This window comes from Myotis daubentonii, chromosome 13 (genome assembly GCF_963259705.1).
Source record: "Myotis daubentonii chromosome 13, mMyoDau2.1, whole genome shotgun sequence".
NCBI classification, from domain to species: Eukaryota; Metazoa; Chordata; class Mammalia; order Chiroptera; family Vespertilionidae; genus Myotis; species Myotis daubentonii.
Genome location: NC_081852.1, coordinates 48,042,264 through 48,069,755, shown reverse-complemented (window position 1 = coordinate 48,069,755; position 27,492 = coordinate 48,042,264). Strand labels below are relative to the sequence as shown.

The 27,492-nt window shown below is 56.2% G+C and overlaps 1 protein-coding gene across 3 annotated transcripts in view; it reads left to right on the top strand.

The window, feature by feature from the left end:
• The window catches only part of SH3PXD2A (SH3 and PX domains 2A), a 220,518-nt gene that overhangs the window by 108,402 nt on the left and 84,624 nt on the right, over nucleotides 1–27,492 (top strand). For all 3 annotated transcript variants that reach the window (XR_009448256.1, XM_059661286.1, XM_059661287.1), the window contains exons 5-6: nucleotides 9,680–9,771; nucleotides 27,084–27,112. Coding sequence is in view for 2 of the 3 variants with exons in the window: in XM_059661286.1 (XP_059517269.1) it covers nucleotides 9,680–9,771; nucleotides 27,084–27,112 (121 nt within the window). In the remaining variant the exon portion in view is untranslated. The remainder of the gene's footprint in view (nucleotides 1–9,679; nucleotides 9,772–27,083; nucleotides 27,113–27,492) is intronic.

The following is a 27,492-nucleotide window of genomic DNA, read 5'->3' as shown; positions in this document are numbered from 1 at the left end:
ACCGCAATAAAGCAAGTGTCATCATCTTTTTTGCTGGTGGAGGTCTTGTAAAAAGGGCAACATCTATGCAGTGTGAGAAAGCGAAGCACAATAAAACAAGGTATGCCTGAATTCCTTTTTCTCCCTAAAGGGCATTTGCCATTTCCAGTTAAATTGATGGCTGCAGCCTGAGCTTTTATTTCTCTTCATTCCTTCCCAAGAAGTTAAATAAATGAGCAAAGCTAATGGAGGAGAGGGCAGAGGGCAGGGGGACGCGTCTTCCAGCTGGGATTCACGGCTCGTGGCAGCCTCGGTGATGGAGCCCGGGCATCTGCGGCTGAGCTCTGTGGAAATGCCCCCTCCCAGATCATCTGGAGGGGGAGACCCCTAACAGCTCATCCCCTGGGGTCAGGCTTTGGACAGGACTCCTGAATCAGGATGAGAGCCAGGGGGACTCTGGGGTCCCAGGAGTGCTGCTAGTGGCTGAGGGAGCCATTTAAGTGGGCTCTGCAAGAGGAGGAGCCTCCTAACCTGATTAGCTCAGACAAGAACGGCTGGCCCAGAGCCAGGCAATGAGGGGCAATGTCATGGGTTCACCAAGCAGCCAGACATCTCGCAGGCTGTAATTTACTCTGAGAATGGTGGGGGGGCAGGGCAGTGCAGAAGTGACCTTTAATTCTGCCGAATTAGAAAGCTGGGATCTGTGGTCTGATTGTCTGGGACCTTAGAATGACCTTGGACTGGTCATCAGGAATAAGGCAGTAGCCATCCGTGGCCACTGCCACCCAGGGTTGCATTTCATAGCTCTGCCACCCGATGGCCCAATCTATGGCCACTCAGGACCCAACACTTCACTCAACGTCACTGCTCCCCACAGTAAAGTCCACTGTCAATGCCATGTGTAGTCCACTCGATGGCCGGCCCTTCCCTTGTCTATGACTGTCTGCTTAGAATTTCACTGCTTAGAATTTGGACACACTGCTTAGAATTTCAGGGGCGGGGAGTGGGGGGAGGGTGTATTTGCAGTACCCTGCATATGCAGCTCTGCTTGGCTGGCAACACCTTCTTCCTGGACCTGCTAGACAACGTGCACTCCGAGTCCGGGATTTGCTGAGGATTCAAACGCACCCCAAATTGTGAAGCTGGCGCTGTGCACAGAGCTGCCAACTCCTCTGCCAGGACTCAGATGTGGAAAGTCTGACCATGCAGTGGACCTCCCCAGGCTTCAGGCAGTCCCCCTGCCTAATGGGGATTTCACAGCCCACATCTCTGTTAATTTCAAACATATACGGAGCAGATTGGATGAGCGTCACGGAAAATCCAGCGAGCGCCAGCCAGTAATTGTTTTATGTGGCACTTGAGGGCCAGGTGTCTATCAAGAGGGCTTCCAAAGGCATTGCTTTGACTCCATAAATTAATTTAATAGGCAACATGGTTATGCGGTTAATATTTAATGGTTCCGTGGCCTCAACAAGTTGAAAACTTTCATCTCACTAATAAGCTTGAGCTATACTTTAGGGGCTCGGACTAACAATTTTATAAGTGACTCCATTGACCCTGTTCCTGCCTGTGACAGACGTGTTTGCAGTATTTGTCTGGGGGATGATATAAATATCTCAGGGGTTGGGGAGTGGAGGGGTGAGTGTTTGAGATGATCAGCTCCCCCTTTGCCATGTTAATGACATTTGTACACGTCTCTGTTTCCTGGTGGGTGTGGCAAACATTTTTGCTGTCTAAAAAGCGGAGCTTGCTTCTATTACGCTGTCAGCGATAGGCTTGCCTTCAGGATCGATGGCTTTCTTTGTGGGAGCGATGAGGGGTTGGCTGTAGTTAGACTGAGGGAGGGACTCCAAGCCCCACAAGACCCTCTAAATCTCACGGGCTCATTCATTTTTATCCCTATTTCCCAGATTTGAAAGCAGAGGCTATGACTTGTGGTGGTTCTTAGTCCCGGGTGTTCTCCCTCCCACCGTGGGAATGTTCCACCATGGCCCATCATTGGTTCTCATTAATAAAGAGAAAGACCCAGTCTGCGTGGCTCAGTGGTGGAGTGTCGACCTATGAACTAGGAGGTCACGGTTCCATACCCGGTCAGGGCACGTGCCCGGGTTGCGGGCTCAGTCCCCAGTGTGGGGTGTGCAGGAGGCAGCGATCAATGATTCTCTCGTCATTGATGTTTCTATCTCTCTTTCTCCTTTCCTCTCTGAAATCAATAAAAACAAATTTAAAAAGAGAGAGAAAAGTTCATGTTGCAACCAAAAGAATCCTTTAAGAGGTACCAAAGCTCCTTGCATGCTCAGTCCTAGATGGGAGAGTAACTTCATGGCTCATGGCGGAGACTGAGGCGGAGAGGCAAGACTGATTGGTCCATGCTTCCCCTGTGGTCTGCGTCTGTAGGGAAACCTAGTTGGTAGAATCTCTCCGTCTACTCTGGTCCAGACAGCCCCGGGCAAAGGAGTTTCCAGCCTGTCCCTTCCTCCTTAAAGGCCATCAGAGGAGCCCATTGCCCATAAGAACCGCTGAGTGGCTCAGCCAGGTCCTCTGTGCGGTGCTTCGCAGTGCTGCTCAGGCGAAGCTCTCACCTCTCTCCTCTGAACTCCACCGTCCAGTCTGCCGGAAGTTTGGCCGTTCCCCACTAGCCAGACCCCCTGAGGCTTCTGCCCCTGGGCCTGTGCTAGCCCCTCGCCTGGGGAAGTGTTCAGCTTCCACAGGGTCCCTCCCAGAAGCCTCCCGACTCCCCGGGGAAAGCTGACCCCTTCTCTTCCATTCCCCAGAAAGCCCTGTGCATGCCTCCACATCACACACTATTCCCAGTAGCAGGGTAGCGTCCGTGTGTCCATCTTCTCAGGCCAGGCGCTCCTGGAAGGCCCCCTCTGTTTCCTTGTGTCTTCACTCACCAGCAAGAAGCCTGGCCCACGTGGCATCCAGCCAGTATCTGATGACAAGATGCAAAGATCACATACAAGCACAGGAAACCTCGGAAGAGGGTGACATGTCCCCAAGGCCCGATGTACTAGGACCCCTTGTGAAATGGCTTAAACTGCAGCCGCAAATTAGACACTATTTCCGTTTCAAAAGGATTTGCTGCCTAAGTCCTCTAAAAAGAGAACTCCTGTGTTTGAGATACTCCGATTTACAGAAATGCTGTGAGCTCCCAGCTTCCTCGAAGGTGATGTAGAAGGAACAGTTGGGGGCAGGATAGAGAGAGGAGCCCCAGGAGTGGGGATGGGGGCAAGAGTGGGGGCCAAATGGGCAGAACGCCAACCCCCATGACACACCCCCATACCCCACCCAGGGTCACTGGGCTTTTACCTAGAGATGTCCATTGATTAGAAACCAAAATGAAGCTGATAAAAAGGGGGAAATGTATGATCCCGAGGAAAGAGCAGGGCACACACCTTGTTTTGCTAAATGCAGAACTTCGCTTTTTGTCCTGAGACAAGCGTTACCCAGCGCGGCGGGCTTCATGGAGGGGGTTCATTTCGGAGCAGATCGTCTGAACACAGCCTGGCTAGAGCCCCCTCCCACGCTGCTCCACTTGCAAAGACCAGACTCGGGCCCACGTACCTGGAAGGAGGTCTCAGAGACATGCAGTGCGGCCACCCTCTCCCTTATCTGAATCTGCACCATCCGGAATGGTGACATGTTGCCAAGCGGTGGCCCATGCCACTGGCTCCCAGGAAATGGTCTCAGGGGCCAGGAGCTGGAGACTTTAGGGCAGGTGAGGTCTGGGGGAGGGAGGCCCTGGAAGAACTGGCTGATGGGCACACCTGGATGGCTCTTTAGTGCCTAGGTGCCCACTGCCCTCAGCACCTCCCCTCACCCTGTTTCTCCAGATCTGCTGTCAGCCAGCTCGCCCAGCCCCTGGACCACAGGATGCCAAGGTTGGATGGGGACTGATGTTAGCTCAGCTGACATCCTGCATGCTCTAAGCAGCCCCAGGGGACAGCGGCCCCTCCCTGGATGCTGAGGGCTCTGAGGTCATTCCAGCCCTTCTCCCTCCTAGGGGTCCTTCCGACCCTCCAACCTCACCGGAGGCAAAGCTCTGTTCGAAAGGCTCAGTGAGATTGATTGATAGACCTGACACTGAAGTCACTGATAGTGGTGCTATTTACAGTCCTGGAGCCGCTGGCTGTTAGAGCTGGAAGAAACTTCAGAATGTCTCTGGTCTGGATTTGCCCCAGCTGTGTTCCCTGGGCTGTCAGTAGGAATCGTTTGGAAAACCAGCTCTACAGTCAGAGACCTGTGGGTAATGGTGGAGGCGGTAGAGAGAATTAGATCAGACAGAGCGTAGGCTCTGGTCTAAACGGCCCCGTTTAAAGTCTTGCTGCTTACTAGCTCTGTGGCCTTGGGAAATTGCTTAACCTCTCTGTGCTTTAGTTTATCCTAATGTGGAATTGGAAGCATGTTCATACCTATCTCGGATTTAATGTGATGATTAAATGAGGCAGTCCCAGGATGTCATTATGATTAGTAAATGCTGGCCTAACAAAGCTCTATAGGTTTCTTTCCTGCAGGACTTCTCAGAGCCTTTGCTATGATAATGAACATGGTGATTTCCAAGACCAAGATGGGGATCTACAAAACATCCTTTCACATGTGCCCACAGAACTCAGGTTATCTCATCAGATTGGTGTTCCATGAGATATAGTTTGAAATTCCAGAGCTAGTCTGTTTTATCCTAAAAGAAACGACAACCGGAGCGGTGAGGCGAGCTGCCCAAGGTCATGCAGCAAGTATAGAAAGGCAGCATTGGAGCTAGAATTGAGGTCTCCGGACTCCCCTTCCAGTGTTCTTCCTAGTATGCATCATTGCTTTCACCTACAGAATAATGGCAACGAAGACCATAGTGCAATAGCTAACATTTACTGAGCATTTGCTTCATATCAGGCACTGTGCTAGGCTCCTCATATTTATGATCTCACTTAACCTTCGAACAGGTAGGAGCCATACCAAACCCATTGCACTGAGCTCAGAGAGGGAAAATAGTAATATATTCCACATCACACAGCATCCTGGCGAATGGCACAGCCAGGACTCAAACCCACGTCTGCCTGGTCCTGGGGCCCCAACTTCACCACCCCCTGGCATGCATCTCGAATGTTCAATGGCAGAACTTCAGGCCTGAGCCGGGGGTGGTGCCCCAGAAGTTCCCATATATTGGCCCTACCTGCTCCTCTCAGGACAGCTGGGTGTGGGGGTTCCCCTGCTCTGGCAGCCGTCCCCCGCCCAGGCCTCCAGGACTGACTGCTCAGCACCAGCTCTCCTGCCAAATGATTTTGGCCAGAGATGGGCTTGGCGGCTGCTCTGATGGAAGCTGCTCTGAGCCGAGAGCCTCTTGTCAGCCTGAAATCAGGACGAGCTCTCAATGCGCTCCCCTCGAGGCTCCCTATTAATAAAGATGTCTGCAGCGGTTCCACCAAAAGGCCCCTTTGTCTGAGGCCCTCGGGCCCACGCAGCCTCTGCCCCCAGAATGCCGGTCTCTGTCGGCATGAAGAGCCCCTGTGTTCACCACCAGTGCTGGGTGAGCTGCGGCCTGGCGGGCTCTGCGCCTGGCGGGTGGCAGTGCGCTGAGCTGGGAGGGTGCTAGCGCTTGGCCACTGGAAGCCTGCCTGCATCCCCTCCCTGTCCCTGTTAGGGAAGTGGCCCTGGCAGCGACTCTGCGCACACAGAGCTCAGGTCCCTGTGATGGGCTCCTCGTGCCTCCTACCCATCCCAAGCCATCAGTGTTCCCTTCTGACCCCTCCTGCCTCCTGCGGGGAGCACTGGGTCTGCACATGCCTGCTCCCCCATTTTCTCTGTCGCTGTCTGTCTAGTATTTGTCTCTGTCTCTATCTCTATCTCTATCTCTATCTCTATCTCTATCTCTATCTCTATCTCTATCTCTCTCTATCTGTCATGCTCTGTCTAATCTCCATTATCTCTTCTTTGTTGCCAAGAGTGACCATGAGTATCTGTCTCCATCTCTGTCTCTATCTCTCTCCATGTCCCTGTCTCTCTGTCTCCAGCTCTCTCTCCTTTCTGCCACCTTCTCTCTGTCTCTCTCTATCTCTCTCTCTTTTTTAATATATTTTTATTGATTTCAGAGAGGAAGGGAGAGGGAGAGAGAGAGAAAAAAAAATCAATGATGAGAGAGAATCATTGATTGGCTGCCTCCTGTATGCCCCCTACTGGGAATCAAACTATGACCTCCTGGTTCATAGGTTGATGCTCAACCTTTGAGCCGCATCAGCCGGGCCTCTCTGTGTCTTTTCCTCTCTTCTTCCTTGGTCTTTCTTTTCCTTTTACTTCTCTCCTTCCTGGGGGAGAAAACAGCACATACCATGTATATTAAATGAAAACTTGAACTCTGTGGGGGCAACTTCCACCCATCCTCCCTTCTGAGCACAGTATCCCCCTGGTGAACAGAGACAATGGGGACAAAATGGGCAACACATCATCGGGTGCCCTGTTGTGGGTGCAGGGGCCGTGTCTGGCTCCTCCCTGTACCAGGGCACAGCCCCGTGTCAGGCACACATGGAAAAACCTCCGTTCTTTGTCAGATCATTGGAGAGTCAGGGGGCCTAGGACAGTGCCTGGCATGTGGTAGTTGCTTATTAAATGTTAAATTCCCTTCCTTTCTGTTTTCTGGCTGTTCATGCGGATGTGATCTGTTGGAGGCCCATGGAAAGCCACGGGCTCTAGAAGGAACAGCTGGGAGTTGCAGTGTTGCCTTATATGTTATGGAATAGGACCTTGTCTCATCTTGCCCAGGTGTGGGTTTGGCATTGACAAGGGCCATTGTGGTAGGATGCCTCCTGCTCAGTGCCACACTTGGATTGCTGCCTGATCGGCCCAGAGAAGGATTAAACTACCACTTCCCTCTTCCTCAACACAATCATTCTATTGATGCAGCCTGAGACCACACGTGCTTTCATGCCCCATTACCGTGTCCCACTTATTTGGGCTTCTGCACATCAGAACCCTTATTTATTGTTTCATGACTTCATTCATTCAAACAAATACTTCCTGGGCCAGGCACTCTTCAAGGATCTGGAGACACAGTCAACAGGTCCGACTAAAGTCCCGGCCCGTGTGGAGCTTACCTTCTAGCGAGGTCTTTCCCACCCTTGATGGGGCCTGTGGGCAGCACGTGGCCTCCCTGAGCCTCCGTCCCCAAATCTGTAACATGCAGATGAGCTCTGCCCTCAGGACCTCATCAGGAGGGTTCCCAGCGACTACTCTGGAGGTCTCAGCATGCTTGGCACGGGAGCCGCTGGATCGGGTACTGGTGGAGGTGGTCTGGAGGCACAGGTTTAGGAAAGGGTCTTGTCCAACTGACCACTGACCTGGAGCCCCTTTATCAGCAGTTCCTCACTCCGGCCATCCTGGGGTTTCCTCTTCCTCTCCTGGCTCCAGCCCAGAGTCCTTGGCCCTGTCTCAGCCCAGCTCTGGCAGTGACCGCTCCTGTCAGTTTGGACCAAAGGATCATTCCAGTGTTTTCTCTCCATACTGGATAAGGGGCCCAGTAGCAGGGCTTCCCCTGGCCCCACCCCTCCATGTTCGTCTGGGCCTGGTCTGGGGTCCCCGTGCCCCAGGCTGCAAGGTGTGGAGTCCATGCTGTGCCGGGGTCCAACCCCAGCAGGTCCAGGGGTTCCCAAAGGTGTGGACGGAGTCGGCGAAGACTATCCACCCTTTTCCTATGGTGGAGTCCTATCCGTCCCGAGTGCGGGGGGGCTAACCTAAGGGAACCCTGTTCGGGCGCCAGATGCTGGGGTCCAACCCCAGCAGGTCTAGGGGTCCCCAAAGGTGAGGACGGAGTCAGCGAAGACTATCCACCTTCTTCCTACGGTGGAGTCCGATCCATCCCAAGTGCGGGGCGCTTACCTAGGGGTCCCTGTTCGGGCGCCAGATGTTGGGGTCCAGCCCCAGCGGGTCCAGGGGTCCCCAAAGGTGTGGACGGAGTCGGCGAAGAAGGAATGACACAGGGACTTCTCCAGCCAGGTTTGGTCACCAGGTTCTAGTCAGGCTCTCCTGCCAATCTCCGCAGTCAGGTTCAGTCCAGGATCCCCTGCCATGCTCTCTCGCCAGGCTCCGCCTCCAGGCTCCGAGGCCAGTCCCTGTCCAGGATCCTCCAGCATGCTCTCTCCAGCGAAGTTCTTCTGTCTCTAGAGAACGTTCTGTGTAGGTTCTGTGCCTAGGCTCTGTCTCTCTTGGTCCTGTCTTCCAAGCACTGTGTCCTTAGTTCTGTGTTCTGAGTTCTGTCTCTTTCTGTCTTGTTACATCTGTATTTATACCAGTTGATTCAATCCTATCAATCTCTATTACAAAGGTTAGGGCGTTTCTTATCTCCATTCCAGGGAGTAAAGATTATGTAGTTTAAGCATGATTGTTTGTAGTGATTAACTACCCGCCTGGCACTTAGTTAAGGAGTTTCATCCCCTCCCTGACTTCAGGGAAAAATTCCTACCTGGGGAAACAACCTTTCTAGGAGAGGCATCCCCTCCCTGACTTCAGGGAAAAATTCCTACCTGGGGAAACAACCTTTCTCGGAGAGGTGACCTTGGTTAAAACACACAGCGCTAAAGGGAGCAAACATATTAAGAACAGTATGCCATATATGCCAGGTCCCTTGAAACAGCAAGGATGGACCGGCTCCCGGCAATGCTGGTGTGTGGCAGGAACTCTGACCATCGGCTGACCATGATCTCTCGCTTTCCCGCAGCAGACTCTCAGTCTTCCCGGGACAGTGAGCTCATAGCTGGCCCACAGTCCTCCCTGGACAGTTTTCTCCCTCCCCTCTGCCTATCCAACCCTTCTAGCCTCGCTCATGCCCGCTCCTCTCAGACGCCTTTCTACACCCTTAGCTTATCCTACTCCTCCAGGCATCCTCAGCTTAGCTGAAGAAGACCCTGCTATGGCAGGCTCTGGCCTCCTCTCCCTTGCTCAGTGCTCTCAGGGCTCTGACCTCATTCAGCTCCTGGACCCTCCATGCTTGACCACCCCCGCCTACCTTGGCCAGTTAATTCCTACCCATCCTTCGGAACTCAGCTTCAAAGTGTCTTTCTAAAACCTCTCTCCCTTTCAAACTCTGTGGTAGCACCCTGTTGTCCTGGGTAGAATTATCAACTTGTTAAATGGTTAATTGTGCAGTCAGTGTTTAGGGAGTGTGGGCATCTGGTGCAGCTGGACTGTGGTTAGTGGGAGACAAGGCTGGTGGGATAAAACCTTGGATTGTCAGGCTAGAGATCTTGGACTTACTCGGGGGGAACATGGGAATTCTTTCAGGGTTCATGCAGAATGAGTAGATCCCTAGGGCCCTGAGACCTAGTAGGGTTCAATGGTCATTGTTTTCTTTTGATTGGCTGATTGTTTAGTTGCTTTGATTGGCTAGTTGAATGGTCGGTGTTTGGTTGGTTGAATTGTTGGCTAGATGATTGACTGCATTTTTCATTATTTTTATTAGTTGACTGGTTGGTTAGTGATGAATTGACTGGATGGTTAGTTGATGGGGTGGATGGACAGATGGAGAGTTGTTTCATTAATTGGCTAATTGGTTAATCTGTGGACTAGTTGGTTGGATGGGTGGGTGGCTAGTTAACTACCTTCCTCAGCACAGTTTTTGAGCCTCCCCATCACTGTTGGCCCACGTTGACCCTGCTTTTGTTTTTTTGGTCCCAGTTTCCTCAGGCCTAACGCCCTTTCTCCCATCTTCCCACAGGCGCTTGTCCGGCTGCCTCCCCACATTTCACAGTGTGATGAAGTCTTCCAGTTCTTTGAGGCCCGGCCAGAAGATGTCAACCCTCCAAAAGAGTAAGTGGCAGCTCCAGCGGCTCCTGTGTGCTGGCAGGTGTGGGAGGGGCGGGTGCGGGAGAGGCAGGTGTGGGAGAGGCGGGTGCGGGAGGGGCGGGTGCGGGAGAGGCAGGTGTGGGAGAGGTGGGTGCGGGAGGGGCGGGTGCGGGAGAGGCGGGTGCGGGAGAGGCGGGTGCGGGAGGGGCGGGTGCGGGAGGGGCAGGTGTGGGAGGGGCGGGTGCGGGAGAGGCAGGTGTGGGAGAGGCGGGTGCGGGAGGGGTGGGTGCGGGAGGGGCAGGTGTGGGAGGGGCGGGTGCGGGAGAGGCAGGTGTGGGAGAGGCGGGTGCGGGAGGGGTGGGTGCGGGGGGGGCGGGTGCGGGAGGGGCGGGTGCGGGAGGGGTGGGTGCGGGAGGGGCGGGTGCGGGAGAGGCGGGTGCGGGAGAGGCGGGTGCGGGAGGGGTGGGTGCGGGAGGGGCGGGTGCGGGAGAGGCGGGTGCGGGAGAGGCGGGTGCGGGAGAGGCGGGTGCGGGAGGGGCGGGTGTGGGAGAGGCAGGTGCGGGAGAGGCAGGCGCGGGAGAGGCAGGTGCCACGTGGCGATGGGGAGGAGAGATCCTGAAGACCAGGGTGTGTGCCGCACAGCCCCAGGGGTGCCATTCATACGGCCCTTTCTGTGAGTGGTGCCCAGGGAGGTTGTAAAGTGCACAGCCTCACCTCCACGGCAGTCCAGCCGAAAGGGGCCCTTTTCCTTATTCGTGCTGTAAGACCAAGCCCAAGGTGGCCCGGACCCTTGAGGGAGGAAAAAGCATGGTCCGACTCAGAGGCTCACCTGGCCTGACAGTGGCCGTCTCCCTTGCCGGCTGCCACAGGCTTAAGAAACAAGCAGAGGCTGCGGACCTTCAGAAACCCAGCAGTGACTTGGCTCACAAGGTGGAGTCGTTAGTGGAGAACCTCCAGAATAGGACACAGAGTCTTGCATTCACAGCCCTCCTCTGCTGCCGGCGAGCCACACCCCCTCACGGCAGACTACTCCCTGAGCCCCTCTTGTCTCATCTGTACAGAGGGATAGTGATTCATCCCTGCCATCGCTACCCCCGAGGATTGCCTGTGAAACAGATGACCTGAGGGCTGGGCAGGAGCTTGGCAGACGACAAAATGAGATACAAGTGTGTGTTCTCTCCAGAGGGAGAGACATCGCTCTCACTGTACCTACTACGTGCCAGGCTCGTGAGAGCGTTTGCACCAGGAGTTCTACATCCTTACCCCCACATCTCAGATAAGGAAACCGAGGCTCCAGCTGGAGCTGGGACGTGAACCCACAATTTGCTGATGTCAAACAGAGGCCCATAGTCTTTCCACTCCTTCCGCCTGCCTTCCTGACCTGGGGTGGAGCTGGGGGGCCAGAAGGTGGGCCTGGTGCCTCTCATTGTGCCCTTTCTGTCCTGCCCTCTGTGCTCCCCTGCCAGTCCTTCCTCCCTTTCCCCAGGCAGATGAAGGCTCTAGAGACCAGCAGTGTCCGTCCCCCAGTCCCTACGGGGCTCTGCCGCCCCCCAACGGGGATGGCCTCTCGGAACCTCCTGTTCTCCTCCCTTCCATGGGGAGAGAGGGGCTCCTTTCGGGGAGGGTTGCCATTGGAGTCACTCGTGGTCATGTGCCCACGGGAGGGGAGAGGGACATGGCTGGTGGGTGAAGTAGCAGGTGTGCCGCTAAACCCCACTCTCTGCCAGTCAGCTGAGTAAACGGGCCCTAGTTTACCCGTCGGCCTGCGCACTAATGGCAGGGGAGCCTTTTGCCTGTCTCCGCAAGGCCCTCGAGGAATGGTGCCAACCCGGCTCAGGGAGACAGCTGGGCACTGGCGAGGCAGCGGGCATGGCTTTGCAGGGCCCGGCTCCCGGCTCAGGACCTGCCGCCCACCTCCGTGATCTCTGACCATTGCTCAGCCTCTCTGCCTTTCTGTTTTCCCACCCCTAAAATGAGATAATACGTATCTCAGAGAGGTCAGGGGGCTTACGGAGTAATGTGAACTGAGGTAACCTGGCAGGTGCCACGGGCACATAGGGATGCTCACAGTTTTGTCTGAGGAAGGTTATGGAACAGAGTGGGATGGGGATGCCCCACCCCTGCAGACCACAGCCTGGCTTTTGCAGGTGTAAAGCCTTGGGCCTCCCAGTCACCATGGCCGTGGGGTTATCTGCCTGTTTCTTGAGGTGGTATCAGTCACCTGGGCTGGTCCACAATTGGTCTGGCAAGATATGGCCCGAGAACAGCGCCCCCTCCAGCTCAAAGCAGGCAGGAGGCTCTGAGTGGGGTTAATGCAGCCAGACATTCTAGGTGGCTTCTCCTCCCCTGGCCCCGCTCAGCCTGCAGGACCTGCCAAGAGAGGCCCGCGTTCCACTGTAGATTGTGCTCCCATAAGAGCCCAGCCCTGGAGGTGAACCCTGGGCTGGCGGGCTGATATCTGTCGGCCTCTCGCCTGCACCCCCTCCCTCTCAGACCTGCTTGCACCTTCCCAGGCCACCATCCTGAACATAAACACGGGATCAAGTAACAGCGTATTTTGACTCTGGGGCGACTGTGGAGTGGCTTATCAAATTATCAAAGCCTGTGGGTTTAATTGGAGTTTTGCAGATAACCCCGGCCTCTTTCAAGTGTGCTGCTGCAGGGGCGTTGAGCGTTCCCGGGGGCCGGGTGGGGGCCGTGTCCCTTTCCCTCTTGCACAGAAGGCAAGGCCTGCAGCAGCCCAGCATTGCAGGGGGGTTAGGGGGGCAGCAGGCCTGAGCCCTGGGCTTTGATCCAGGCCGCCCGCCCGCCCGCAAACTTCCTCGGTGGAGAGCGGGGCCCACCTCCCGGCTGCTGGCAATTGCTCTTCTAGACAACTGGCCCCGTCCTCTAACTACTAAGACTGTCTGATGCGTATTGCTGTTGCGTGTGAGCAGGGCTGATGTCAGCTGGGGCCCGAGGCATTATTTTATTTTATTCATTTATTTTTAAAAATATATTTGTTATTGATTTCAAAGAGGAAGGGAGAGGGAGAGAGAGATAGAAACATCCATGATGAAAAAGAATCATTGATCGGCTGCCTCCTGCACACCCCCTACTGGAAATGGAGCCCGCAACCGGGCATGTGCCCTGACCGGGAATTAAACCGTGACCTCCTGGTTCATAGGTCAGCGCTCAACCACTGAGCCACTCCAGCCGGGCCTGGCATCAGTTTAGATTCACCTTCCCCCTTCACACCTCTTCACCCAACTCATCAGCACACCCTGCAGCGCCGCCTTAGAGCAGTCCACACCTCGCCCTCTCCCCTGCTGCCATCCCTGGCCAACCCTTATCCTCTCACCTGGATTCTGGCCTCCTGACTGGTGTCCTGCTTCTGCCCTGGTTCTCTGTGGTCCATTTCAAAGCAGTGGGAGGAATGACGATTTAAAAATACACATCAGGTCATGTCACTCCTCTGCTCAAAATCCTCCCTGCTGCCCCCCAGCACTGTCACTCAGAGTCAAGGCCTCCTCCTCCTGCCTCCTCCATCCCCTCTGGTGACACCTCCTGCTGCTCTCCCACCATCCCAGCTCCAGCCACACTGGAAGCTTGCTGCTTCTCACACGGGGTCAGACTTGTTCCTGCCCCAGGGCCTTTGCACTGGTTCTTCCCTCCAGGGTCACCTCCCCAGGAGTCTGTTGGCCCAGCCCAGCCCCACACTTCACATTAATCTTTATTTGGGACAGCTACTCGCAGCCACAAGGCTGGGCTACAGCCTCTTTTTGTCACCTGACCATTGTTGGCTCTCTGCTCTCAGCTTGAGCCTGTCGCAGAGGGGATAATGGAGGCCAAGGCTGGGCAGGTGTGCCTGCCTCTCACCACACAGTGAGCATCGCTTCGACCCGCTACCTGTCTGCTGGCACAAGAACTCTGGTGGCTCCTGGTGTGCTCATGGAATGGGCTAAGGTTCTCCTGCTCCCTGCGCCCGCTCTAGGCCTGGGCTCATTTCTTCCCGCTGAATCCAGCCAGGATCCTGGCTCAATTCTTGAAATGGCATGGGTGGAGCAGAGCCTTGCTAAACAGGTTTTTGTTCTTCAGCCCCAGGGCCACAGAGCCACCCTCTTGGGGCCTAGAACAATGGTCCAGTGTTCGGAGGGACCTGGGGTGAGAGGCAGCAGGCCCATGGTCAGATCAGAGCTGTTTCTGCCCAGCCTGCCCAGAGAGCCACCTTCCCTAGGACCCAGAGGTCCGCCCTCAGCACCCTGCCACCTGCTGTGTCCGTGGGACACCTGGCAGGCCCACAAGAAAGGGACGGAGGCAGTGGTACCTGACTAAGGCAGAGCAGGGGTTTGGTCTGGGCCAGGGGCTTGTTGAGGTAGCCCGGGAGCTACCTTGAAGGGTGCCGAATTAGGCTTCCAGGGACGCAGACCAGGGCAGAGGGCAGGCAGTTGCTCTGGGCCCAGGGTGGGCACAAGGTCAGGCCCAAGGAGGCATTCCTCTGCAAGGCCTCCCCACCTCCCTTCCCATCGATCTTTCGGAAGGGGCTTGAGGTTGTGGCTGTCCTCCCTGCAGAAAGCAGAGTCCAGGAGGACAGAGGGGACTTGGCCAGCCCTGCCTCACACCCAGAAGGAGGACGGAGGAGTGTGGCAGTGCCGCCGGGATAGCCCCGAGAATTTGGGGAGGCTCCCCCAGGAACCCCACATCCTCGATCTGGTCAGCTTTCAGGTCAGGCCTGCTCTGGAGTCTGACTCCGGATCTCAGGATCCAGGCTCCCCTGCTGCCAGCAGTGTGACCTTGAGTTTAACTAACTTCAGAGACAACAGTGGGGACACCCCGCTCTGAAGCCGGCTTTTGCTGTTTTGTCATGTGCAAAGGGGGTCTTAGTTCCCCCCACCCTATAATTACCACCCCTCCGTCGTAACCAGCCCCCTGGTTTGCTAACCCTCCACAAAGGGTCCACGGCAGAGCTAAATCTCAAACCCAAGTCTTTGGCCTCCTAGACCAGGGCTTCCTCTGTGGCTTCCAGGCAGGAGGCATTAACCCATTTTTGGTCACCTTCTCAGTGTGAGGCATGGGACCCATGCAAGTGAACACGGCTCAGCCCTGCCTGTGGGGAGAGAGACCGCACAGGCAGGGCTTGGCTGGCTGCTGTGGGAGCCCCCTGCTGCTCTGGCTAGCAGCCTGGCTCCTCCTCTACCTGCTGTGCGGCCTGGGAAATAGTTAAACTTCCAAGGCCTCAGTCTCTCAATCTGTAAAATGGGGCTTACGACAGCTGCTGAGCCAATGGGGATCCACAGCAACAGTCCAGCCGGGTGAGGTGGTCAGGGAGGTTTCCCTGAAGAGGCAGCATTCAAGCCGAGAGTGAAGTGAGAGCCAGTCCCTGAAGGGGAGTGGGACAGAAGGGCAATCAGGTTAGAGTCCCTGAGACTGTGGCAGTTTAAAGGGATTAAAGAAATTGCCTTCTGGCTAGCCTCTCTCTCTCTCTCTCTCTCTCTCTCTCTCTCTCTCTCTCTCTCTCTCTCTCTCTCTCTCTCTCTCTCTCTCTCTCTCTCTCTCTCTCCATGTCTCTTTCTAAGCATGTCCTCGGGTGAGGATTAATAAAAGAAAAATAAATAAATACTCTTCCTGGAGAGAGAGTATTGGCTTTGGCTGGGCCGCCGATGGCTGTAGGAATGGAAGACACTGAAGACATTCATAACAACAGTAAGATGTGAAAGAGACAGCGTTCTAGAGAGCACATGACCTTTCCCCTTCACAGGCCCTGTGAGTTGTGTCTTAAGGTTGATTGGAGTTGAGGCACCACTTGTAACTTGGTCACTTCACGTGCCTTAGTTCATGGGATGTGTTTCTTGCTCCACCTTGTGGCAACATTGGATATTACAGCCACCAGCATTTTGGCGGGTGCCTGCCGGCTCCCATGGTACTGCCCGCAGCTATGCTGGACCCTTGAGCATGATCTGTCTTGTTCAGTCATCATTACAGTCCTGTGAGGTTCATGCCTCCTTTCTGCAGCTGAGGAACCTTAGGCTCAGAAAACTTGTGCTTTTTTTTTTCCAAACTCAAAATCCAGTGCTCTTTCCGGCCCTCAGAACCTTCCCAGAGGATTTCTAGAGCATCCCCACCTCAGAGCATCCCGAATGCTGGTGCACGGAAGGGAGAGCTGAAACCTTAGGAAGGCTTGACTAGGAGCCTGGCCCATGGACAGGAGGGGCAGCCCCTCTAAATGGCCAGGGAAGCAGGCGCTGGGCTGTGGTCGGGTCTGACTTAATTAGGTAGAGACAGCCTCCTGATTAGAGAAAGCTGTACCTGCCAAGCCAGAGAATTAAAGATTAATAACGGGGAGTGGCCAGATCCCCACCCCAAGTGGGAGAGGGCACCTGTGAGCCTGTCTCACCTGCCCAGGGACACGTGGGGACCTGCCACGCTGCAGGCAGCGGCCTCGGGAGCCAGAGGACAGAAGACATGGGTTATCCCCACCTCGGCCCACACCCAGCATGTGCGGGTAAAGCCCCCACTGTGTGTTGGGCGCTGTGCTAGAACCCGCGGGCTAGGAAGACCTTGATGGGCCAGAAAGAGGGAGAGGTAGGTGTTTCTGGCCTACCAAGGTCTTCAGAGGCAGATCTGGGGATGAAGATTTGAGACCTAGCAGTTGACTGGGGAGGTGACACCGGTGAGGGCGTGAAGGCAGGCGGGGGAGGAAAGGCAGCCACAGGTGGTACATTATCCACCAGCTCCTGGGGCTTCATCCCGAAGGGAACTCTGGGAGCCAGTGAACTCGGGGCCACGGGGCTGTCCCACCCAAGGGCGGGTGTGGGGCACCCGTCCACCTCCAGAGGGAGCTTTCCAAGAAGCCTGTGTGAGCTAACGGTGCCTTCTGCTGTGCTCAGGGTGACTTCCAAGATCTTGCAGGTGCCTGTGCCCCCACCCCCACCCCCCTCTGCCCTGCCCTTCCAGCTGCCCCTCCGGCTCTCCTTCCATCCTCTCTTCAGAGAGACCTCCCTTTCTTTCTTCATTTTCCTTTTCCTCTTGGCTCTTAACCCATTTGGCCAATTTGCTTTATTTGGTTCTGTTCATGGCCCCAGGGGATGCGTCTGTTTTCCTCAACCCTCTGACCCCAGGGCCTGGCACATAATCGATGCTCAGCAAATGCCTGTTGCCAGGCAGGGAGTTCAGCAGCAGCTCAGGGGCAGAGCCTGGCGAGAGGCAGGGAAGGGCCACCCCAGCCCTGCATTTCTGTAACAAGGGTGCGGAGACTGGACTGCCAGGTCTGCTCAAGGCCCATGGCACCGTGGTTGGAGCTCTCAGGAAGGCCTGCCTGGAGGGGCCAGGCCCTGTGGTCCTCTTCCCAGGAGGGTGGCACTGACCATTGCAGGGATGAGGTGGTTAAGCAGGCCCAAAGGAGAGGCTCAGGCCAGGAGTGCAGGGGAACCTTGGCGAGGGAGGGAGACCCTGGGGGTGGGGCGGGGCTGTGCAGGGAAGGCTGCCTTGGGGAGCCAAACCTCCGCCTGGATGCTGAGGGAGAGTTAGAGACAGAGAGGCAGGGAGTGGGCTGGGCCGACGGGGAATATGCCCAGTGCAGGCTTGGAGGCTTCTGGGCATAGGTGGGTGGGCAGGGGCGGAGGGTGTTCCTGGAGGCCTGCAGGGTGGGAAGGCCAAGGAAGAGACCGGAAAGACCATGGAGGTTCTAAGTGTGCACGTAGGAGTCAGCCAGCACTGGTTCTGATCTCAGCTCTGCCACTAAATGGTGATTTAAGCTCTCTATGCCTCAGTTTCCTCATCTGGAAAATGGGGGTAGTGATAGTGCCCAGCTCTCGGGGTGGTCAAGAGAGTTGCGACCAGGTATGTGAAGCACACAGTCAGCACCTGCTGTGTGCACACGTGCCCGTGTTCTCAGACTTGGGCCGCAGGGGAGACAGCAGAGGAGGCGGTGAGACACTGGTCCAGATGGGGAGGACGGAGACCCACATGAAGTAATCAGGCAGGATGTCAGCAAAGCAGGCTGTGCTGCCACAGTGGTTTCCTGACAACTCAGTGATGTCACAGAGGATGGAGCCGAGACCAAGGCCAGCCTCATGAATGGACAGGAAGTGCCCTGTCATCAGAGGCCGCTTAAGCCCTTTCGTATTTTACACAAACTGACATCCGTGCTTGCTGACCCATCTGTGATGATCAGGGAAGACCTCCTGGAGGAAGCGGCACTTCCACTGAGCTTTCCTGGGGGGAAAGGAAGGACGGGAGGGCAGATGCCCAGGGTTTGCCTGGAGGACAGCTTGGGATGATACCAAAGCTCCAGCCAGAACCTCAGCTCCCCAGAACCTCAGAGCCCCGAGCCTGGTCGCCAGAGTCAGGGCATTCATGCAATCATTCATTCATTCATTCATTCAGCAAACACCCATGGTGCCCAGCCCTGTGCAGGGCCTGGGCAGATGTCACAGTACCTGCCTCATGGAACCTGGAGTGAAGGGGAGAAACAGCAAAGTCATAGTAGTGGTTAATGTAAGAAAACACTCAAACCTGTAAAGAATTTTTGTGAGTTTATTTGAGCCAAACTGTCAACAATTGCTGGGAAGCAGAATCTCCATGGATTGGGATAATGCTCCGAAGAAAGGCGGCTTTTCACCTAGTTTTATAAATTTCCATCAGAGGAGGAGACAGAGAGGGTTACATGAAATCCGGTGGTTGACAGATTAGAGGTGGGAGAAAGCAAAGCGGGGAAAGCTCTGGGATTGGATAAAAAGTGAAAAGATGGTGGGTACAGGACAGTTCACACAATAACAGCAGCAATGGGGGAATTTGTGGTTTCCGCCCTGGTGCCATTCGTTGTGCCCTTGAGGGGTCGGGAAAAAGGGAAAAAGGGAAGTTACGAGTAACCCTGACATTCCACAGGTATGTTATCTTAGATGCAAAAAGACAATCGGCTCAGTAAGTGTGGAAGTTGATCCTTGTCAGGGAAGATACTGGCCTAGGACATGACTACCCACTATAAATCGCTTGTTAATGAAAGGTTTTAATTTCAGACCATCCTTTGTGGTTACTTCAGGTCTCTTGAGTTTGCCAAGCTGCCACGCAGGCCTTCCCTGAGTTAGTCAGGTTAGCACGCAGCCCATTTTTGTCCATAGCAGTCGTGGTAAAAGCTATCCAGGGAGGGGCCTGGGAGCTGCTCCAGGCTGGGTTTGGGGGTGGGGTGTTGGGAAGTGGCCTGAGGCTGGGAGCTGAAATGGGGAAGGAGAGACAATTGAAGGGCACAGAGCCCAGGACCACATCAACCCAGCATCACTGTCCCCAGAAGTTACAAAACCTCTCTGGGGACTGTGGAGCCGGGCAGTCCTGGGGCCGCAGACCAGCCACAGGTCCCTGCCGGGCAGAGCCGGCAAGAAGCAGCCCATGAACCTGGGGCGCGAGGGGCACATTAGAAAGCAGCACCACAGCCAGGTTCCCTCTTCCAGGAAGCTGCGCTCACTCACACCAGAGCTTGCGTTGTGACCTCCCTAAGAACGTTCTAGAACTGGGTGGTGCTGTCTTGGTGTTTCTAGCCCTGAGTCTCTGCCTTCCTTTTACCTTTCTCTTCCTCACCTATCCAGGGTCTTACAAAGTCCAAACCCATGAGGCGGGCCAGTCAGCCCTTCCTATACTGTGGCCACTGTCCACACTCCAAATCTAGGTTCCTTCCTGCACCCAGGGGTTCTCTGGCTCCAGATGTGGCTCTAGGAGCTTTGCACACTGGCCCAGATAATCCCGACAACAACAGCGGTAGGAACTACTTTTATCCCCTTTGACAACTGAAGGTACCGAGGTTGAGTAACTTGCTTGTGTCACCAAGTAGTAAGTGGCTGAAGCACCCTCGACTCCACCCATACTTTTATTTTTTTTATTTTGCCTTTTGTTAATCCTCACCTGATGATATTTTCTCATTGAGTTTTAGAGAGAGTGAGGGGGAGAGAGAGAAAAACATTGATGTGAGAGAGGCACATCGATTGGTTGCCTCCTGCACACGCCCCCACCAGGGCTGGGGATTGAGTCTGCAACCGAGGTATGTGCCCTTAACCAGAATCGAACCCAGGACCTTTCAGTCCCAGAGCTGACGCTCTGTCCACTGAGCCAAACTGGCTAGGGCTCCACCCACATTCTTAACCTTCTGCTCTGAGGCCTGGATACCAAGGAGCTGTCCCTGGGCTAGAGACATGCTCAGCCCAGAACGGTGAGGCAAGTCAGAGGAGAGGGACAGACAGACGGGGCTTTGTCCTTTCGCTGAGCGATGGCAGTGCCCCTCTGGGACGTTCGGGAGACAAGCACAATGCCTGGGGTCCACCATAGCCATGGCATCAGCCTCTCTGGACACAGCCGGGGGGGTACACGAGACCCCTTCCCTCACCAGGAATTCAGCTTTTTCACCCCAGGCACAAATTCCGGCCTCTCTGGACGGTCCCCATGGTCACAATGGGGCCCATTCTCAGAACCCTGTAAACACAGGCCTGAGCAGAAAGGACGGATTCTTGTTGGACACAAGGGCCCTCAGTGCCACAGTGTGGATCAGGGTGCAAATGGGGGCAAAGAACAGCATTCATGTCCCCTCCATCTCTCTTCCCTGAGGTCACTGCCCCTTGAGACCATTCTGTGCAATGGCTCTCAAAAGCCAGAACAAAAACCCAGCTCGGGGCTCCGCAGGGTGGGAAAATCCCCCGACATTCTCCAGACCTCAGCTGACCCGAGGCCCCTTTGCCCAGACCCTGCTGGCCTGGCCTCTGGACCAACACCCTGTGTCTCACTGTATTGGTTTCACAGAGAATTCGCTGCCCATGAGGATCCTCAGTGGCCTCATTAAAAAAAATTTTGATTTTAGGGAGGAAGGGAGAGAGAGAGAGAGAGAGAGAGAGAGAGAGAGAGAGAGAGAGAAGCATTGATGTGAGAGAGATAACATCAATCGGTTGCCTCCCATATATGCCCAGACGGAATGGAACCTGTCACCTTCCCATGCATGGGCCAATGCTCCAACTAACTGAGCCACAGCAGCTAGGGCAGAATCGCCTGATTAGAAGCGAAAAGCTGAGGTCCCAAGAATTTGTCAGTGTTTTAAAAACTTTTCTGCCATAGTAAGAAATTTCACATCAAAACCCAATACGGACAGTCAGACAGACAGGCAGGCAGGTAGGTAGACATCTGAAACGAGTTTCACAAACAATATGTAACCTTCCTATGGGTGACTTGGTCATTTAGTCTGTTCTCTTTTAAATACTTGTTGGGACCCACGGAGTTGATTTCAGAACTCACTTCTGTGTGACAGCCTGTCGTTTGAAAAGCAGGAGTTTGGAGCGGACGGCCCAGGGCCACCAGCCACTGAGGGGCAGAGCCAGGCCCAGAGCGCGGGGGCTGGTGACATCATCGCCAGGCTGTCCCAGCCTCTCCGCCCCGCCCCTAACTGTCTACCTCACCTCTTGTAAAAATCTCCCTTTGGTGCACCCAGACATGACTCCCAGATTCTGAAACCTTCACAGCTGGACATCAAAGTCTCTCCTTCCCCTTCATCAAAGTCCCTCCCCACCTCACTGCTGACCCCCGTCCCTCTCCCCGCCCCCCCCCCCCCCCCATCGTGGCCTTTCCCTGGCTGTCCCTCTGCTTGCCCAGCCTCTGCTTAGAGCTGCTTGTTCCTGCTTCTAGAGCTTGGCCCTCTCTACTCCCTCCGTGGGTCCACACCCCTGGGATCCTTCAAGGCTAGGTCAGGGCTCCCTCCTCCAGGAAGCTGCCTGCGGTGTCGTGCAGCCCCAGGATCTTGTCTCTGCACGTGGGGTGTAACCACTCCGGTGCCTCTCGGAATGTCTCAGAATGCAAGATTTCTCACTGAGCCAGGTAGTTCTTTCCTTTAACTCCACCCCACACTTGCAGGCCAGCGCATGTCCTGTATTTCTCCTGCGCCTGCACGGGCCTTCCTGAGAGAGCCTACAGCAGGAGCTGAAAAAGCACTTATGGGCTGATAACAGCAGTCAAAATCATCATTACACACCTCAAGGGCTCCATGGCACTCCCAGGCCAGGGTTGCATAACAACCCCCCCCACACACACACACACACAACCCCCATGTTCTAGGTACCACCCGTGTCCCCAAGACCACTTGGCGCTCAAGGTCACCCAGAGCCACCTGGCAAGCTAGCCAGCCTCTCCAGCAGTTCTCCGCGGCAGCAGGCCCTGCCGACGGGCGTCCCGGGCCAAGCCGCCAATGTCAGCCAGCAGACAGGAGGGTGAGAACATCGGGCTGGAAGCCTGTGCATGCGTGTCCTCCGCTGCCAGGTCACTTGCTGATGGGAGCGAGAATGGGAGAGCGGAGGCAGGTGGCGGAGGGCCAGGCCCTGTAGACTCAGAATTCCACCCGGCAGGACTCCGCGCCCTTCCTCAGGGCTGGCCCAGTCAGGCGAGGCTTCCTCTCCTCCTTTCTCCCTCGCCTCGGTGGCTCTTCCTGGCTTTGCCTCTCATTCTGGGAATGCTGACCGGAAGGATGGTCTCCGCCTTTCCCCCAGCAAGAGCCTCTTGCTGCTTGTGCGTCCTCTTCTTGCAGCCCAGTCCCTGGGGGGCCTCAGCGTGGGGAGCACTCTGGGTCAGGACTGTCAGTGTAGCCTCATGAGCCCAGACTCAGTCTCCTCATCCATAAAATGGATCAATACCACTTCTGCCTGCTTCAGAGCACCAAGGTCAGGTGCCTGCTGGGAATTTTCTGGGAGGCCAGACAGTAGGGAGGCATGTGTGAAAACACACACGAATTGTTAAATGCCCTTCCCACTCCCCCCCTTCTAGCCTCTCGCCCTCTGCTTTCCCCAACACCAGCCCCTTCTCTAGAATGTCCAGGGCAGGAACACAGCATGTCTCACCAAGAGAAATGAAAGGGGAAAAAAGAATAAAAGGAATGCAGACCCTTCTGAGTGCCATCATCGCATGAAAGCGCAGGGCCCCTTGCATCTGCTGGTTTGGGGCTCTGAGAGTTGCCCGCTCCTTGGGAGGTTAAACGCATCCCAGTCATTGAGTCCAGAGCAGCCAGTTCCTACGGTCAGTGCTCCCTGAAAATATGCTCGTTGCCGAGGAGCTCAGATCAAACATTCAGAAACAGGCTTTGCCCAGGTGGACAGGGCTAGACAGAGACCCGGGTGGTTTGGTGTCTGTGAAAACCAAAGACTCTGAAAATGAGGCCGGAATTGCCCTCTTGGCCACTGTGCTGCCAGCATCGTGGGGAGGTCCTTAAGAAGCCACTTTCTTTTGTTTTCGGGGCTCTGCACGCCTCTGGGTAGCAGCTAAGGTGAGGTTAGGTCCAGGGCTGAAAGGATAATAATAAAGACAAGTTATACAGCGTTTTTTGTGCCGGGCACCCTGTGAGCCCTTTTATGTATCCTGTACGTTTCATCTTCCGCAGTTCCTAAGGGGTTGGTATGGTCATTATCCTCATTCTACCGATAGAGAAATAGAGGCTCAAGAGGTGAAGCAGGTAGCTCCAGACCATCCAGCGAGCAAATAGCAGAGTTGAACTGGAGTCTGTTGCTTCCAGAACCTGCCCTGTGATCCTCATTCAGAACCTCCTCCCGTGAGGAAGGACCAAGAGATGAACTATTTATATCATGTGGGGCAGAGGGAGGCCTCAGGAGTCCCTGCTTAAATGGGGGAGGGGTGCCCGACCAGCGTGGCTCAGTGGTTGAGCGTTGAACTATGGCTCGATTCCTGGTCAGGGCACATGCCCAGATTGCGGGCTCCATTCCCAGTGTGGGGCGTGCAGGAGGCAGCCGACCAGTGATTCTCATCATTGATGTTTCTATTTCCCTCTCCCTCTCCTTCTCTCTCCCTCTCTGAAACCAATAAAAATATTTTGTAAAAAGTTACAAGAAAAACAAATGGGGGAGGGGTGGTGCTAGGCAGGAGAAGGCCTCCGGTCTTTCCCAGCCAGGCCAGACCTGTGGACCACGGGGTGACCAGCTGGCCCAGTTTGTCTGTGACTTTCCCAGTTTCAGTCCTGAAAGTCCCATGTCCTGGTTTGCCTGGGATGAATAGTCACTGTACCTGTGGCCTTTGTCACCCCTGGACCAGTCACAGAGAAGGCCGAGTGGCCTGCTGTGAGGACACAGTGAGGACAGACACAGCCTGGGAGGCCTTTTCAATTACATTAGCTTCTGGCGGCACTAGAGGGAGACGTCCCTCCCTCCCCTCCTTCTCCTTCCTGTGGCTCCCTGGGTGACAGTGATTCAGCAGCAGGTCGGAAGCAGGCTAGACTGTGACCTACGTGGCGTGGAGTCACCAGTGGGCGGGGGCTGTGAGCACCAGCTCAGGGCAAGAATGGGAGCAAGGAGGGGAGGTGGGGGCAGCCTTGACTTGTTCAGGAGCTGGACCCCACCAGAGGGCTTGCTGTCCATCCGGGGCCAGGACTGATTGCCCGGCAGGCAGCAGGAGGTAGGATTGCCAGAGGTGGGGAGCCCTGCCCTCCCACCCCCCATGCCCCAGTATGTGAGGCATGGGGGAGTCCCAGCCGCTGGATACCTAAGCTGCTTCTCAGCATATTCAGCAGCTAAAAATACGAAAGGGCTTTGCTAAAAGGTACCCACCCAGGAACTGCTAAGAGGCAGGAGGCCAGATGCCATGAAGGAAAGGTTCCTGTGCCTGCCATTCCCTCCATTCAGCCACAGCCCGGCTGCCCACTGCCAGGACTCAGCCTCCACTCCATTAACTCTGCACTTCCCAGGCCCCAGGGCCTTGCGTCCCCCTCCCTGCCCTGCCCCCAGGGCTCCAGGGGGTGGCAGTATTTGGAGATTTGCCCCCCTCCCTGCCCTGCCCCCAGGGCTCCAGGGGGTGGCAGTATTTGGAGATTTGCCCCCCTCCCTGCCCTGCCCCCAGGGCTCCAGGGGGTGGCAGTTTTTGGAGATTTGCGTGAGCCCTACAAGGCCTAAGGTCTCAGTGTCCAACCCCAGCCTCCCTACTCACTGTAAGACCTTGACCAAGTTGGACAGCTTCTCTAGCTTTGCTGTCCTTACCTGCAAACGGAGGGACCACACCCCCTGCAGTGGTCTAGAAGTCTTGGAGTCTTTGGTGGGAAGGGCTCTACTCTGGTTGAAGGACAGGCAGGCGGGGCATTTGCCTGGAGGCTGGTTGGGCACTGCAAGCACCTTGCTCTTACTAAGCATCAATGTTGCTTAGGGCTGGCTGGGGTCTGATGCAGACTGTGGTGGGGGACTGGGGTGCCTCTTAGCACCACCCCTGCCTACATGTCAGGGTTGTAGCAAAGGGGGTGGAGTCTGAGGCAGGTGCTCAGCCAACACTGGCCCAGCCTCAGAACACCCTCTCCCTGGGGGAGGGGAAGCTTGTTGGAGATGCAGACGGGTTGGGGTGCCCCCCCCCCCCGTCTGAATTTGTAACCAGCTCCCCAGAGGGTCCCGTGGAGAATGACCAGGCTGGTCCTGGCAGAGGAAGCACTCAGCTCCTGTGAGTTCTGTCCCTCTCCCACACCCGAGCCTCAGGGCTCTCTTGTCACAGGATAAGACCCTGCCTGCCTTTACCCCCCTCACATGCACCCCTCACCCCACCCCGGCCACACACCGCCCTGGGGCAGTCAGCAGCTGCATGAACAGGGAGAAGGTGGCCTTCATGTGAGGAAGGTACCCCTGCCTGGACTACTGGCAGCCAGGGGATGGTCAGTGGGCCCCTGTGATCCCAGGCCCAGAGGGCTCCTCGGGCTGGGCCAGTGGGAAAGTGGGGAGGGTGGGATGGGGAGGGGCAGCTCCTCTCTGCCATCTATTCTCTGCCCTTCCCTGGGCCCCAGTCAGCAAAAAAGCCTGAGAGATGAATTCCGTCCTTGGGAGTGGCACGTGTGCTGGGCAGGACATAGCCACCATATTGTGTGCTCCCCTTCACGGGGAATTCTCCCCACCATTGGGCTTCACGGGCACAGTCAGGCCCGGGCACAGTCTCTCCCTGCCTCCCTTCTGCCCCAAGGAGATGAAACTGCCAGGTGCGGGGAGGGGCACACGGGAACTCTACCTTCCTGATCCTTTGGAGGCAACAGACTCAGCAGATCCTCCTGCACCGCATCCACCCTGCGGTTTTCATCCTGTGGGTGGGCTTGCAAACCACTGCCCTTCCCACTGGGTAGGGTGACTGTGGGCAGTGGCTGAACCTCTGTTTCCTCATCTGTAAAATGGGGGCGATAGGACCTTCCCCTGAATGTGGACGTGAGGATTGAAAGGCACGGAATTAGAATGGGGTAGGGAGGATGGACTTACAGAAATGCAGGTTCCTGGGCCTCGGCCCCAGCATTCCAATTCTCTGAGTTCTGAGCCCAAACTTTAGGAAACATCGGAGTGTAGGAGAGGGGAGCCTCACCCTTCGCTGTGTGGGCCAGTTACCTTGGAGCTTACCAAGCGCCCCCAAAGCCCAGGCTCCCCCACCCCCGGACTTGCAGAATTGGAATCTTGGGAGTCTGACCCTGCTGTCCATTTCCAGCAGGTGGACCTAGCTGGCCAGTTGGCTTAGACCAGAGCCTGAAATGGGCATTTTATTTGACCCCCGGGGGGGAAATGAGAGGCATTTCCTCTTGTCTCCAGACAGATCCCAGCCAGGTGCCCAGCATTTTAGAATCCTGTGCGGCTTCCCTGAGGTTTGCAACTAGAAGAGGTGGTGGGAGGGGCCTCCTGGAGGGCACCTGGAGGCGAGGTTGGGGTTCATTCCTGGCAGGGAGCTTGGGTCTAGGGCAGGGGCAGACTTTAGTCATAGGATCCCACAAGTACATATTACTTGGAGGCCAGTTTGGAGAGGGGGGAACTGTCGAGGAAGATACGTGAAGGGGGTGACATTTCAGGAGTGACTTAAAGGTTGAGTGGGCATGAGCTAGCAAGGCCAAAAATGGGGGAGCCCTGCTGGGGTGGGGAGCAGGCTGCACAGCGGGCAGGGCCTGGGTCCCAGCAGCCAACCTCCAGAGCCTGTGTCCCTGTTTGCAAAGTGCGTGGGAACCTACCTCGTCCTCCCGCATCCGCGAGGATGGGGGAAGGAACCGAGGAAAGGGCACGAGCAGCCTCTGCAGCCCCTCCTGTCGGGCCGGGGCGGGGCGGGGCGGGGCTGGGCGGGGTCGGGGTGCTGGCGGCGGCGGGCGGGCGGGGCGTGCGGGGTGGAGCGGGATGGGCGAATCCTGCCCCGAGGCCGGACTGGCAGGGAACCCGCGGGCAGGCGCGGCGCGCAGTGCGTGCGGCTGCGGAGCGCGCGGCTCGCCGGCCGCGGGGATCACATGAGCTGCGGCGTGGGGACCCACCGCAGCCCGCTCGTGGGCGCCCTGCAGCCGCAGCCCTGCAGCCCCCGCTCCCGCACGCCCTAACCATGTCTATCTGTTGTTGCTTCTTTTTCAGGGACTATGGCAGTTCCAAGAGGAAATCAGGTAAGGGAGACTCCGGGCGTCCTCCCCTCCAGCCTCCCCTCCCGCTTCGTGCACGCTCCTCTCCGACCGTGCGACCCTGCGAAGTACTTTCTTAGGGGGTGGGGGTCCGTGCCCGCCTGCCCTGAGGTCCTGCGGGGCTGGGGTACCCCCTTCTTGCACCTAAGATCTCTGGTACTTGCGCCTTCTCCGTCCCCGTCCCCCCCCCCCCCCCGCCCCGTCCCCCAGCCGTCCCTGTGGGAATGGAGTGGGTGCATGGGGAGTGTGGGGGTGTCTCTGGAGGGGCCTAAGTCCCCACAACATTGGCAGGCGACCCTTCCCGGCCTCCCCCGGGCTGCGGTGCCCACTGCTGGACACTGCTGGGCACTGCTCTGACTGCTCCT